Genomic DNA, 14363 nt, shown 5'->3' with positions numbered 1-14363 from the left:
AAATTCTACTGACATGTACCATGCTTTCTCATGTGCGAGTCTTCAGATAGAACTGTAGTGTTACTGATCTCTTCAAATCAAATATTACAATCTCCCCCAGATTAAGCTTCTTTATAAATGTATTGGTCATGTTCTAATACATCATCACTGTCACCAGCTATTGAATTGTCTGACCACAACAAACAAATACCAAGAAATAAATCTGACTATAGGGTCATAGAATAGTTTGGGTTGGAAGGGATCTTTAAAGGTCATCTAGTCCAGCCACCTCACAATGAGCAGGGATGTCCAATCTGACCTGGAATGTTTCGAGGGAGGGGACATCTACCACCTCTCTGGGAAACCTGTGCCGGTGTTTCGCCATCCTCGTTGTCAAATATTTCTTCCTTATATCCAGTCTAAATCTACCATCCTCTAGGTTAAAGCCATTACTCCCTGTCCTGTCTCAACAGGCCCTGCCAAAAAAGTTTGTCCCCATCTTTCCTAAAAGCCCTCTTTAAGTACTGAAAGGCTGCAATAAGGTCTCCCCGCAGCCTTCTCTTCTCCAGGCTGAACAACCCCAGCCCCCTCAGCCTTTCCTCATAGGAGAGGTGCTCCAGCCCTCTGACCATTTTCATGGCCCTCCTCTGGACCCACTCCAACAGGTCCATGTCTTTCCTGTGCTGAGGGCTCCAGAGCTGGACGCAGGACTCCAGCTGGGGTCTCACCAGAGTGGAGTAGAGGGGCAGAATCCCCTCCCTCGACCTCCAGGCCATGCTGCTTTTGATGCAGCCGAGGATACGGCTGGCCTTCTGGACTGCGAGCACACGTTGTCAGCTCATGTCCAGCTTTTCATCCCCCACTATCACCAAGTCCTTCTCCTCAGGGCTGCTCTCAATGCCTTCATCCCCCAGCCTGTATTGATACTGGGGGTTGTCCCGGGCCAGGTGCAGGACTCTGCACTTGGCCTTGTTGAACCTCACAAGGTTCACACAGGCCCAGCTTCTTGACCTGGTCCAGGTCCCTCTGGATGGCATCCCATCCCCTCAGGCTTGTTGACTGCACCACTCAGCTGGGTGTCATCTGCAGACTTGCTGAGGGTGCACTAGATCCCACTGTCTGTGTCACTGATGAAGATATTAAACAGTACGGGTCCCAGTACAGACCCCCTGAAGCACCGCCAAGAATTTGCAGCAAAAAAGGTATTTCTTCAAATTAGATGCTTTCTGACAATGGGATCTCAAAAAACTTATATCAAATCTAACCTCACTCTATAATTTCAAAGCCAGAAAGGGCATGAATCCACAATATCTGATATAAACTATCTTTCTCTTTTTTTGTCTGAAAATATGAAAGATTACATTGAGAACGTGAAGAAGCTTGATGGAGACTTCCACCTCTGGGATACTTTGGAAGAACAAAATTATCTTGATTAGCCTTACCACTGGAAGGCACTGGTTACGTTTATTTACTAAACAGGTTTCAAGGACCACTATCTGGCATGGAGGTGAAGTGGCATGGAACAGCCCATATCTGTATGACTAAAGTCTTCTATCTTCCAAAACAGGTGGCTTTAACCAAACCACTTGTTGGGAATGGTCCCAGGCTCATGTGAACTCCCAAACTGTGCCTGGGAATTTTGTGAAAGAGTGCTAATTAGCTGGGCCAAAGCCATTCAAAGTGCTGTTCTAACAATTAACAGTATGAAAAGTCACAGTCCAATACCTGGGAATGTTCCCAGACATTGAAGCCTACCAGCATGAATGCACCTAAAGTTTGACAACATACTAAAGCTGTACCAACGGTTGCGTTGATCTCAACAAAACCCACTACTGTACTTTAAATTTGTTAATAGATTTTTGACAGGTACATATTTGGTAGAAATTATGCCAGATTATTTTTATATGTGTTCATGACAACAGGCAACAAGCAAAAGCAGTGTTTAAATAAAACAAACTGTGACATGGATTACATCGGGCACTCTTTCTCTTCTACTTCTGATTCTCCAAATAAAGGATAAAATTTGCATTGAGAGGTCTCTAGTGGCATAACTGTAACAATTTCAAGTGTAGCTGCTCCAATTGCCACCAAAGCAAAACAATGTAACTGAGAAGACAAAGGAGACATTAAAGTGAGAAGAATTCTGCATATGTGAACATGAGGTAGTATGGCAGCATCCAAAGACCTCTCTGAATTTATTTTAGGAAAAGTTTTTACAGCAGTATGTATATTTTTGGACTGTGTTTCTTCAAAGAAAAATGCTTTTTTTTTTATAAAAGAGGATATAGTAAGTCTTTGCACAAAACTGCTGAATTTGCTAGTGTGCATCAAAGCAGTAGTCATTGATTCTAAAATTTACTTTTAAAATCAGACAAGCATTGATATAGTTTCATTTCAGGACCAAAAGCAAGAATTTCTTGCAACAAAAACATATTTTTAACAAAAAATACGTCCAACATGAACTGGAATCCTATCAACAGCATTACAGTAATGAATCCTAACCACACAGCCAATTCCACAAATTGCATTAACCTACATGACATTATTGTAGACCTCATTTTGTGTTACAACTAAGATAAGTTATTAAGATTATCCATAAAAGTGTTTCAAGATTGCTTGTGGGAAAATACGCTACATAACTAAATGCTCAAGAGGTGCTAGTGTTTACAGATTGACAATTTATGCTGTTATTTCTATCAAATACTTGTCTGCATTGGTTACCTCAAAGCTTCTCGTCAAATCAGTTTCCTTAGCTTGGGCTGCTAATAAAGCCTGCTCTGCTCTGCACAGTTTCTGGGTGAGATCACTGGTATCGTGTTCCAAGTGTTGTTTCACTGCCATTACCTGTAAGAATGTTGGAAATCAACATTGTATTCACAGGCATATATAACTTTTTTAAACTCCTATTCTTGAACTCCAACACAATATTACAAAATAAAACTGCATTATTTTATCCCACCATGAACCTAAGGTTTATGGTTTAGAGAACAGCTGCTTATTGCCTTTCCACTCCTTTGCCTCTGACCAGAAAGATGGTATGTCTCTAAAATACATATATTTCTAGACTGTCTAAAATTGAATTAATACATCCAACTTGCAGCTACATCACCACAAAGATATCTGTAGGAGACAAATGAGACTGGGAATGTAATAGCCTTTTCACTAAGCTATGAGAATCAAAATTAGGATCATAACTGCACTTTTTTCTCCATTGACACAAATTTTATAAAAACTGAATAGGTTTTAGCTTTTCAAAATAGTTCTATAATGCTCCAGATTAAAAAGGAAGGAAATGCCGTTATCAAGTCAAAAGAGCTAAAAAAAAAAAGTCCATTCTGAAGTCATTACGTAATAAAATAGCTTTCTTGGCGAAAGAACAAAAAGGCACTTCTTTTTCTTTCTATAATATCAATTTCTTCAGTAAGCGTATACAAAAGAATGTACATATAAAGAAACCTCTACTGCAAACATGTGACTGAATGTATTGCCATAGCTATATTTCTAAAATTAAACAAGACTGCAAGAGAGCTGCTGACAGTTTTAGAAATGCTGTTTCAGTTCAGCCTGCCTGCTAATGGGGCTTCTCAACATAACTTTCAAAAACTTGTGGCCCCTTTTAGAAATTCTGTTAGCTCTGCTGCTTTATAGCTGCTTTCAAGAGTTTTTTGAGGCTTTTAAACTTCCTCTTCTCTGGCCACACTCTATTCAGGCTTGTGCTGCTTTCTAACTTTCTTAAAATTGTGGTTTTGTGACAACTCTTGTGTTCCAATAGCAAGTTGCTGCCAAAACTGTGGGAGACCTCCTTCACACTGATTTTTCCTCCTTACACAAGCCTTGATACTCATCTAATTTTGTGGAGAATCAGTTCAGGGAGTTAAACTGATAGCAAACACTTATGTCTGTGTACACACATGATAATTTATATATAATTATTTTTTCGCTTTTTCAGCTCCTGTATCAGCTCTCTGCAGGGTCGTGTGAAGGGTGGCACTGCTAAAAAGGAAGTACCAGGAGTGTCTGGCCAGGGTGTATGAAAGGGTAATAGGGCAACTACCTGTTGATCAGGTTAACTCTAGCATCAAACTGCACCTCTATAGAAAGTGTCTCTTGTAGTCAGCCTTAGCTGCTCCTCTCAGACAGATTTATTTTAGATGCATTGTTCTGCATTCACATCTCCTTCCCTGTGAGAAGTGGACTAGCCCCAAACTTTTAAAACCTTTAATTCACATTTAAATACATAGCATTTCAATGAGAGATGGTAAATACAAAACAGCTAATACAAACTGTACAAAACATTAATACAAGTGCCCACATTAATAATTTTTTGCTTTATGTATAATTAAATTAAGGCAGTACTGCTGAGACAACTAAATACAGATCTAATAGAAGATTTTAATATAAGAAAGCCTACTTTGTCAAATTCTGCCTGCAGAGCATTGAAGTCATTTTTGGCTTGCTGTAGCTCCTGATTCAGTTTGTTTCTTATCTGGTTGCACTGCTGATCCAGCATTTGTAAGGAACGTTGCTGACAAGAGAGTTCCTAGAAAACAGTGGTACAGTAGCATAAAAATAAACACATAACTGCAACAACTCGCTCTTTTATTTATTGGAGTGATAACAACTGATTTAACTTAGCAGATACTGCCTGCTCAGAGACACTTGTCTTACACAGTGAACAACAGTTTAACAACAACTTTGATGCATGCTGCGTCACATGGGCAAGAATGGCCCTAACCCGATTTATACCATCTGCTTAAAAACTCTATTACAGCGACATTCCTAACACAAAGCAGAAAAAAAAATAAAACTGGTGAAAATAATGGTATTAAAATTCTTCATCTTAAAGATATGTTTCATACAAAAATTGTGTTACACGACAAGTGGACAAATTCATCTCTGCTATTATTTACTTACCATACCATAGGGTTGATTTTTTTCCCAAATTAAAAAATAGTCTTAAAATAATATCTAGCATTGGACTGAGCAGCAAGATAGTCTTACAAGTGCAGTCATGAAAATTGCACAAAAAAAATAGCCTTCCCAAAACAGACTTCCTGAAATCTGTAGAAGGACGATCTAGTTTGTATGGATCTTACAACATGCCAAGTAGGCCTCCATTAGGATAAACAGCTGTACTTGTCATTTCTCACAAGTTCTGTTCCTCTGCCTTTGGACCTTATAGTAGTGATTCAGCACAGATTTCAGAGATTTATTAGGATGGAAAACAATACGAGGTCTGAGGGTAATAAAAAGCAATGAAGGAAAAAGGATATTTATCAGCAGTAATCACTACACAAAAGTTGCAATATGATCTAATAACGAAGTCTAAGATCCTTGTGAAGGGGAAAAAGCAATAAAGCTCTTGTGCTTCTATTACTAGTTTTAGAGCATAGGCGTAGTTACTTCATACAGGCAAGCTGCTTCACTAAAAGACAGTACAATACTGTCACCAGTCAAACAAAGCAAAAGCAAAAAAGAAACAAAAAACCCAAACAAACAACAGAAAGGAAAGGTTCAGAGTGAAGGAATTACAACTGACATTTTCTACGATGTGGCCCTGACTACCAGGTGCATGAACACCCTGCACAGAAGTCAGCATACTTTAGTCGGTCGTGTCTGTGAAACGATGCCAGCACCCCTCACATTCTGCTCGAGAGCAAAGGCAGCACAAGAGGCCCAAGCACTGCCTGCACCAGTAAGACATCCAGTAAACAAACAGCTCTTGCTTATCAGGGAAAGCATGGATGAGTGTGGAACTGTCAAACAGAAAACCCTGAAAGATCAGTGTCAACGTATGTGTGTATAAATAAAAACACAGCTTTTTTCTACATAGAACCCAGTATGGATAAGACTGCAATTGCATTCCCATACAAGAAAGTGACAGAAGCATTATACAATTTAGAAATATGTGACACCAGCCGGGTGGCCCAGGAGCTGACACTAGTAACTAACGCTAACTACATGTTAGCTCCAAAGAGCTTTCCTGAGCTCATGCAGGAAGGCCCTTTGGACCCCAGTGCACTCATTAATGAAATTATGAATTCAATGTCTTTATGACCCACAGCATTCCAATAATTATTTCTAAAGCTGATGGACTGAAAAGACTCTTCTTTCTAAGCCCTACATGTTACAGTATGAGAAAGAAACTGCAGAAAACCTTTCTTTCTTCAGATGAATGCTCCAAAAGTGCTTCCTCTAATTTTATAGAATCATAGAATAGTTCGGGTTGAAAGGTACCTTTAAAGGTCTTCTAGCCCACTCTCCCTCCCTGGAATGAGCAGGGACATCTTCCAACTAGATCAGGTTGCTGACCTGGAGTGTTTCGAGGGAGGGGACATCTACCACCTCTCTGGGAAACCTGTGCCGGTGTTTCGCCATCCTCGTTGTCAAATATTTCTTCCTTATATCCAGTCTAAATCTACCATCCTCTAGGTTAAAGCCATTACTCCCTGTCCTGTCTCAACAGGCCCTGCCAAAAAAGTTTGTCCCCATCTTTCCTAAAAGCCCTCTTTAAGTACTGAAAGGCTGCAATAAGGTCTCCCCGCAGCCTTCTCTTCTCCAGGCTGAACAACCCCAGCCCCCTCAGCCTTTCCTCATAGGAGAGGTGCTCCAGCCCTCTGACCATTTTCATGGCCCTCCTCTGGACCCACTCCAACAGGTCCATGTCTTTCCTGTGCTGAGGGCTCCAGAGCTGGACGCAGGACTCCAGCTGGGGTCTCACCAGAGTGGAGTAGAGGGGCAGAATCCCCTCCCTCGACCTCCAGGCCATGCTGCTTTTGATGCAGCCGAGGATACGGCTGGCCTTCTGGACTGCGAGCACACGTTGTCAGCTCATGTCCAGCTTTTCATCCCCCACTATCACCAAGTCCTTCTCCTCAGGGCTGCTCTCAATGCCTTCATCCCCCAGCCTGTATTGATACTGGGGGTTGTCCCGGGCCAGGTGCAGGACTCTGCACTTGGCCTTGTTGGACCTCACAAGGTTCACACAGGCCCAGCTTCTTGACCTGGTCCAGGTCCCTCTGGATGGCATCCCATCCCCTCAGGCTTGTTGACTGTACCACTCAGCTGGGTGTCATCTGCAGACTTGCTGAGGGTGCACTCGATCCCACTGTCTATGTCATTGATGAAGATACTGACCAATTTTAGATGTCAAAAAAATAGTTAGCCACATGTAAGCTAAACATGGATGCTCCTTCTATTGCCAGCAAGCAAGCACCTATCTCCAGAATGAAGACCCACATCTAAGGTGTCTGGAATCACCTGCCTTCTGAAGGTGCCTCTATCTCTGCAGAGTAAAGAAGGGGCCCAAGTAACAAGCTCAGATTGACACCTAGATTTCAGATGTCTGAAGTAAGGTGATATGAATCTCATCTTTTCAATTTGAAGCTTCGATAGAAACATTTAAATATAATTGGAGAGAGAACATTAGAAACGATGTCCTGTCGCAAGAGCAACTCTGAAACTAGCCTGTGTTACCATCTTGGAATGAGGCCTGGGGCTTTTCAGGCCTTTCTGAAAGTTCATGAAATGCATTCCTGGATATCACCTGCCTTCTGGAAACAGAAATGTAATAAGGAGCACACCAGCAAGTCTTTATAGGATGAATTCATGAAGACCAGCCCCAGCATCTAGGTTTCACAGAATGCAAGAATCCCTCTCCAAAGAAAATGCACAGATCAGAATTTCCACAATACTGTAAAAAATTGGATGCCAGGATGCCTCTCCTATGAGGACAGGCTGAGAGAGTTGGCTTCTTCAGCCTGGAGAAGAGAAGGCTGCGGGGAGACCTGATTGCAGCATTTCAGTACTTAAAGGGAGCCTATAGGAAAGATGGGGACAATCTTTTTAGCAGAGACAGCAGTGGCAGGACAAGGGGTAATGGTTTTAAACTAAAACAGGGTAGGTTTAGGCTGGATATAAGGAAGAAATTCTTTACAATGAGGGTTGTGAAACACTGGAACGGGTTGCCCAGAGAGGTAGTGGAGGCCCCATCCCTGGAAACATTCAAGACCAGGCTGGACAGGGCTCTGAGCAACCTGATCTAGTTAGTGGTGTCCCTGCTCGCTGCAGGGGGGTTGGACCAGATGACCTCTAGGGGTCCCTTCCAACCCAAAACTTTCTATGATTCTATGATTCTATGTGTAAAACAATCTTTAGACTGGACTTGGCAGCCAAATATTATATATAAATGAACATTAAACAAACTTCATAAAAACCTGTAATAGCTCACAGATCATAAACACTAGAGAAAAAGAGAGATAGTCCTTCACCATTAATGGCCTTGCTGAATAGCCTAGAATGACCGTACGTGGATCTACATATTAGTCTGACGAAGGCCTTTTTGTTTCTAACTAAAAATCAGTTTTGCTTCACAGGAGCAATTTCTGCGCATGGAACCTAAACTTCCTGACATCCAAGCTATCAGCTATTTAGACCAGCTGTAGTAACAAACAACCCATGCGGAGGGTGATGTGCTGCTTGTCTGAAAGAATGTCTCAGAAATACCATATTCTTAAATGATCCCACTGAATAAAGTGCCAGTGCCCAAGGGGCATGCATCAGGCATAGCAGAGCCACTATGGACTGGGTTTGTAAGCAGAAACCATGACAGAAGGTTCATGGGCCTTCAACCCATCTTTTGATGAATAAAATCACTTCCATATTTGAATCTTTCAACAGTTGTTTTTTTTCATGCCATAACTATTCAAAGATCAGTTCTCCTTATTTACCACTTCTAGACAAGGTTCAGTATCTCTCCAAGATCCTGTGTTATCATCTAGACTAACAGACTTTGTGAAATCACTTTGTCAGTCAAGAGCATTGGTAACAGCACTGTTCATTGGCCAGTCCATCAGAATTCCTCTGCCAATTATTTTATCTTTCGGGATATACCTTGGATAAAAGGTTTTCAGGTTAAACGTTTGACACAACAGCGGTCTTTTTGAAGGCAATGCCTTACCAATCCCCAAAGGCAACTTAAAATGCCCATCTGAAATTGTACTATTACTTCCAAATCTATGTCTTGGATTTCCTAACACTGATTATGTTAATAAGATAAAAAAAAAACAACATAGTTTAGACCTAATCCAAATCAGTGTTAATGCTGAACATAAAACTTCACTATAGAAAAGTTCATGGGATGCTGCTACACTTTGTCTCTCTGCAAGAGCTGGCACAAAGGAAACAAAAGACACTAACGCTAATCTCTTATCTTCCCATCTTCTGAGCATGAACCGAGATGACAATAATAGAGATATAATCCTAAAGAAATTATTTTCTTGTGTGTGAGATGCATGAAAAATTAACTCAGATTCCACAGCAATAACTGAGTCAGTTATCAAGTTTGAATTTATGTATACATAATGCTGTGAATAATGAAGCCAATGAAGCCTAGTTTTTCATGGATTTGTATCTCAGTTGGGTCTCACACATTCTCTGTTGTCTAGTGAATACTAACATAATTCTGCATCTCTCCAACAGCCTCTCCCTGTATTGGGAGGTTTGTTTTCAGTTTTTCAATTACCTTTGCAACTTTTACCTATCAAATGTGATTGCAACTAACTGAAGAGCAGATACACAAAATAAGCCATGTGATATAGTCTCCTCAGGAAGTCAAAGTTTAAAAGTTGTCCTTCCCTTACCTGTTGGTATTCCTTTTCCTTTGCCTTTATTTTCTGTTCTAAAGACTGACGAGCACTCTCAGCATTTTGTCTTTGGCAATTCAGTTCTTCTGACAATCTTTTCACCTTTTTCTCCAACATTTGAATCTATAATAATTTAGTTATCAATCAATCACAAGTGTTAAAAATGCAAGTGGTGTTTTATTTAAATTTATATGCACTCATATAAGACGACTGATTTCACTGACTACAATTGTTCTAGCATTCATATAACCTATAGCATAACTTTAGCTGGTACCATATAAATTCTTAGCAATCCAAAGTACTAAACTCATACTTGCTTATGATAGTGATAACATGTATCTAGAGAAAGAGTATATATACTTTTATATATATAATTAGGTGTGTGTATATACACAAAATAATAGACATCTTCAGAAAACCAGTGTCTTTGACAGTCTACAGAAATGTACTGTATCTGACAATAAAAACAGATTGTGTTTTCAGTATCTCAGGTTGCTCTGAACTAAAGAATGACCACTAACTGCTAAACTCAATGTTTAGACTGAAAATAACTGGATATTCCACTGAATTTCAGAGTGATTCAGCATAGTGATTTGGATAGGAAAAAACAGGCAACTATTGTAGTCTACTTCAACAACAACAGAAGAGTATTTTTCACAATTTAAACCTTCATTAAAAAGAAAAAATAAGTAGCCTATGTTCTAGGTTAAACTCCACATTAAGAGTATGTCAGCTTGTTCTCTAATTCAGTTTATTATGTTAATATCATGTTACCTAAGAGAGTGAAGTAATGTCCACCTAACTCCCTGAACAGAAAAAACACATTTTTATTCCCCAAATAATCTGTTAATGAAAAACATGTACAATTCCGCCCCCCCCCTCCCCCCCCGCCCGCCTTGGGTAAGAAAAATGGCAAAGGGTGAACAGGACTGTTTTCTTCTCCAGCACAAGGGCTGTTTAATGAGTTAGTGAAACAATAGTCTATCAATGTCATAAGCGGGTAGTAGTATTGGGATATCTGATTATTAGGCACAGAATGCAAAGATCATGAGCTCCTTTAAGACCACATGGAAATTTGCCTGCAGAAGGGCTGCAGACCTCACAAGGTGTGAAAATACTTGATAGCACAGAGGAGGTGCTGTGGTCGAGATCTGTGAATAGTACCAGTGACAGAAGTGCACAAGGGGCATACCAAAATTGAATTCAGGCTATGAGGCAGGAAACTAAAATCCAGAACCTCAGTGCAGTTCTACATCCGAAGCCCAGGGGGCATGCAGAGATTGAATTTCAGTGCGAGAAAGAAGAAACAGAACAGAAAGGAGCAACTCTCAGATGGCAGCACTAAAGGAACCTTCTGGGACAGGATGCTGCGCTACACCTTAAGGATAGGCTGCACCTCAATTCAGGTGGGGTCGGTCAGTCCTACTCCTCCTCGCCCTTCCTCAGGCATGTTCCTAGCTATATAACCTTACCCCTTCCCTTGTGATGGACTGAATACCCCCTTGATTCCTTAGTAAAACAATTCAGCTCTCAAACCCATAGAAAATTAACAAAGCAAAACTAAATACGTAATAACCTAATCATTTAGGCAGTTGAATCAGGTGATTTGGTGAATCAAATAAATGAAAAGAAAGACTTTTTTCAGAGGAATTGAACTGTTAAGGTTGGGTCAGCTGTCTTCCCACAAACTCACCATGATGACAGTGCTTTTATGTATTCAATGGACTGTGTCAAGAATATGATTTTACCTTGCTTCCAGCCAAGACTTTCCATAAACCAGTTCCTCACAGAGCTAGCAATAGCTGAATGTTGCTGCCTTTCTCAAAAGGCAGACTGATTAACCCTCAACGTGCAAAGGTTTGTTTTTTAAGGAACAATACAGGAGTTTTCCAATATACTTAGGTAGCATGTAGAAACTTGCTGGCAAAGTTGGATAACAATTATTATACCCTGAGAAGATACACACAGAAATATCTTTTCTCCTATCCTGCAGATGAGTCAAAGTAGTAGGAAAAAAAAAAGTAAAAAGATAGATAGAAATATGAAGATTCAAGGAATTATGACATTTGTGCACTACTTATGGGTACAAACCGTTTAGCAGGGCATGTAGATTTTATTTTACATAAGTAATTTACTATCCAAAGACTATGGCCCCACAACATCCTGTAGCAGAAGCAACAGATACTGATTCTCAGCCCAAGTTGCATGACAGTATAGCTAAGGTCAGAACTTGCCACCAGATGTCAATGTTGCTCTATGCAACTTGATCAGAAAATATTTCTCAGAATTTGTCAGTCTTGCCTGAGGATGAAAAATATTTCTTCAGGTGGTATAACAACCTTCCAGAAAATTGGCAACTGCTTATGAGTGTTTACATTTTTACAGGTAATATATATCACACTAACACATACTTCTCAAAACTGGATCCTTACAAATGCTCAAGAAACTTATTTCAGAATGTTGGTTCTTACTAAAATGGCTGAAAACCAACACACATTAATAATGGGAATGAAGTGTAAGGACAGTCAGCTGTGTGATACAACATTTTACCTGTGTGGTAGCTTGATCAAGTTGTGTTCTCATTTGAGTCAGTTTATCTGTGGTTTTGTTCAGATCTTTATCCTTCTCTGTTAATTCTAACTTCATTCTGTCCCGCTGCAGTTCAGTCTCTTGATGTTTATTCATATGGAATTTCTTCACTTTTTCTTGAGCTTGCAGCTGTTGTTCTAGGTCTTTAATAGTGGAATTTAACTCTGAATTTTAAAAACAGTAAAGGTTAAGGATACATTCTACTTTGAAAGGTACGTCTTTCAGGGACTCAAATTTCCAAGTGTCTACACATTCTAAAATACTTACTATGTTTGATAACAACCCAAGTTCCTGACATAGGCAGACACCCTGTAAAATGTTCAGCAAGCTGAAAACAAAGCTTTCAACTGTTTTCTACTGCTACACCAATAACTAAAACTATCGAGACCAAATGATAGTTGACTCTAAATCAATCATTTCCACTTCATAATATACGAGAACACGAGAATGCGAGGTCAGACACAAATGCCGTAACGGCAAAAGACAATTTGTCCCTCTGCTATTCTGCAGGGGGGGTTATTTGTCTTTGTTGGTTTTGAACACACAGAAACATGTCACTTTACGTATCTATTTTATTTTTTTTTTATTTTTAAAAGGAAAGATATCCACTACAAACATTGGCTTGGGGCAGCTGTGAACCTCTACTTCAAAGAGCCTTTTCAGCTATTGGGCATCCGTAAATACAGTATTTTATATTTTAATCTTTTTCCTGTCGCAAAGCAGCATACATACAAAGCAAAACCAAGCAATCCTGTCACAATATACATCAGTAAGAGTTCACCTTCCAAAATCACAATATAATTTTTACAGTAGAAAACTTTAGTCAGCTACAGGAAGTGTTATCCTCAATTATTACTATCTAGTAATTCTTTTTATTAAAAAAACCTCCGTCTTCCTGATGGTGAATTTATACGGCTTCCAAGTTGAAATTGCCATCTAGATTGAAGCTTTACATGTAGGTGTTTGAATAAACAGTTTGGAGAGTACAGGAACTTGTAAAAATAGTCCTATAAGAAACAGTTAGTGGAAAAGCTGGTCCAAACAGTAGGCTTAAGTAAATGCTCATGAAATCCACAACAAACCATTTTCTCTCTTCTGACTATCAGATATCAGGAATGAATATTTCTTCATGTCAATATGCGCAACACAAGATCGCATTTTGCTTTTTCACTGTACTTTTGGTAACACACTTCATTCTGTGCTTCCAGTAACATCTGTTATGGACCAACTCAGTTATGCATTAAGCATGTTCAATTAATGAATTTTTAACACAGGTATTGCTTAGTCATAAATGTCAAGAGTCATACAAACTTAAGGAAGCAATACAACTGAATTTATCAGTGAGATGTAATAAAATCCTGACAAGCTTTTTAACTCTGTTTCAAGATAATTGTTCCATGAGCAATGGAATTATTGGAAAAGGCCATTTTCCTTTGATATGATGTCCCCTACCCACACCAAAAATACAAACTCCTCCCTGCTAACTCTCACACTCCTTATGTAAAAGATACCACAGCTCGTGGATAGTCTCCATGTACTGGCTGATCATTGACAATACACACACCAGCAGCCAACTGGGTTAGCTGCCGAAGGCAACAGCAGCTATCTTTCTCTCTTCCTCGCTAAAGCACAAATTTCAGTACCTCTCTCCTATCCACACACTAGCTTTCATGAAATCACACGGGAGACTGCCTCTGGACTTTAAAGAAATACATACCTTGGTTCTGTGCTCTTAGCTGGATCACGAGTGAAGAATTACAATTCTCAACAAAGCTGTTGTCGAACTCATTCTTCTCTAATATCATACTAGAATTTGTTTCTTTTTTCCATGGAAAAGAGGATGTTGTAGAACTCCCCCTCGCAGGTGTTTCTTGATTTCTAGATGGTGTATTTTCTTGTTGCCATGAAAACACAGATGAAGAAGCCTGATGCCGAGCAATCTCCCTGTGACTCAAAGAGCTTTGAGGTTGAGGCTGATTTATTTTCTGTGTCTAAGAAAAAAAAGGATCTACGTTTACACAGCTCCGTATCCAACATATAACAAAATAACTAGTTCATTAATAAGCAGATAATAGGTCACGGTCATTTCACATATTTATAACACCACAACATCCACCAGTGCAAACTACTTATTCGTATCATCATGTTTTA

The 14363-nt window shown here is 39.7% G+C and overlaps 1 protein-coding gene across 1 annotated transcript in view; it reads right to left on the bottom strand.

Moving 5' to 3' along the window:
- CENPF (centromere protein F) overlaps window positions 1–14363 on the bottom strand; it is a 45388-nt gene that overhangs the window by 21173 nt on the left and 9852 nt on the right. The window contains exons 6-10 of the mRNA XM_075412991.1: window positions 13930–14203; window positions 12174–12376; window positions 9621–9746; window positions 4391–4519; window positions 2701–2823 (exon numbers count right to left, since the gene is read on the bottom strand). Of these exons, the coding sequence (XP_075269106.1) occupies window positions 2701–2823; window positions 4391–4519; window positions 9621–9746; window positions 12174–12376; window positions 13930–14203 (855 nt within the window). The remainder of the gene's footprint in view (window positions 1–2700; window positions 2824–4390; window positions 4520–9620; window positions 9747–12173; window positions 12377–13929; window positions 14204–14363) is intronic.

The sequence above is a fragment of the Opisthocomus hoazin genome, chromosome 2 (genome assembly GCF_030867145.1).
Source record: "Opisthocomus hoazin isolate bOpiHoa1 chromosome 2, bOpiHoa1.hap1, whole genome shotgun sequence".
NCBI classification, from domain to species: Eukaryota; Metazoa; Chordata; class Aves; order Opisthocomiformes; family Opisthocomidae; genus Opisthocomus; species Opisthocomus hoazin.
This window is presented reverse-complemented; position numbering and strand designations above follow the sequence as displayed.